The sequence below is a fragment of the Mastomys coucha genome, unplaced genomic scaffold (assembly GCF_008632895.1).
Source record: "Mastomys coucha isolate ucsf_1 unplaced genomic scaffold, UCSF_Mcou_1 pScaffold22, whole genome shotgun sequence".
In the NCBI taxonomy this organism is placed as follows: domain Eukaryota; kingdom Metazoa; phylum Chordata; class Mammalia; order Rodentia; family Muridae; genus Mastomys; species Mastomys coucha.
The window spans coordinates 67388486-67389730 of NW_022196905.1; the positions used below are offsets into that span (position 1 = coordinate 67388486).

The 1245-nt window shown below is 39.1% G+C and overlaps 1 protein-coding gene across 9 annotated transcripts in view; it reads left to right on the forward strand.

Annotated features, from left to right (window-relative positions):
* Positions 1–1245, forward strand: part of Fip1l1 (factor interacting with PAPOLA and CPSF1) — a 62088-nt gene that overhangs the window by 10680 nt on the left and 50163 nt on the right. For all 9 annotated transcript variants that reach the window (XM_031342745.1, XM_031342747.1, XM_031342746.1 and 6 more), the window contains exon 6: positions 758–822. In XM_031342745.1, the coding sequence (XP_031198605.1) occupies positions 758–822 (65 nt within the window). The remainder of the gene's footprint in view (positions 1–757; positions 823–1245) is intronic.

Genomic DNA, 1245 nt, shown 5'->3' on the forward strand with positions numbered 1-1245 from the left:
TGTGTGTGTGTATTTGTAGTCCCAGCCCGGACTAAGATGTGGAGTGTATTGCAGGTGTCCTAGAAGTGGTCCCTTCTCCCCTTTAGTTACTAACCTCCTGTTAACACTGTCTTCCTTATTCTCCAGATTTTCTTTCACATTTCTTCTGAGTGACTTCAATTTTATGAATGAAGCACTCCATGAGGACTGGGGATGTGAGAAGGCCTACAGTGGGGCGATGGTATTTGGCAGTGTGGCAGGAAGCTTTCACTGCTGCAGAGGGCTAGATGTTAAGAAACTGGGGCTAATAACAGCAGAGATGCTTCTCAGATGCGTGCTATGGTGGCATATTGAGTTTAGTAAATACCTGGGAGATTTTTGAGATGGAAAAAGGTCAGACCTTAAAAAAAAAAAAAATTAGTTCTTGGGGCTGGAGAGCTAGCTTAGCACTTGTTTTTGCAGAGGACTTGGGTTCAGTTCCCAGCACCCACATGGTGGCTCACAACAATCTGTAACTTTAGTTCCAAGAGATCCAGTGTCCTCTTGTGCCCTCTTTGGGCACCAAGCATGTTTTTGAAGTACATACATGTAGGCAAAACAGTCACATACATAAAATAATGTAAAAAATTAAGATTTATTTTTATCCTGTAATAACTAAATAGCAAACTTTAAAAATCAGTGTAAAATCTGTGCATGCCTATTCATTCACTTTCTGTGTTGAATATCTTCCTGTTTTGTTACTACATGATTTTGAAGTTAATTTTTATTCTATTTTTAGGAGTTATGGAACAGCACCAGTAAATCTTAATATCAAGGCAGGGGGAAGAGTTTATGGAAATACAGGTAAAATTTGTATTTTCAACTTTATCAGTATGAAAATAGATCCTGAGTAGACTGTATTAGTTTTTTTTTTTTTTTTTTTTTTTTTTTTTTTTTTTTAAGTTTTTCGAGACAGGGTTTCTCTGTATAGCTCTGGATGTCCTGGAACTCACTCTGTAGACCAGGCTGGCCTCCAACTCAGAAATCCACCTACCTCTGCCTCCCAAGTGCTGGGATTAAAGGCGTACGCCAACACTGCCTGTGCTTTTGTTTTTTGAGGTAGTATCTCATGTAGCCTAGGCTATCCTTGACCTAGCTGTATACCGGAAGTTTACCTTGAATTCCTGGTCCTCCCTTCATTTCCCAAGTACATGCATGCTAGGCAAGTGCTACCATACTAGGCCATAATGTCTTAAGTCCTCAACCTTTTTTTTTTTTTTTTTTTTT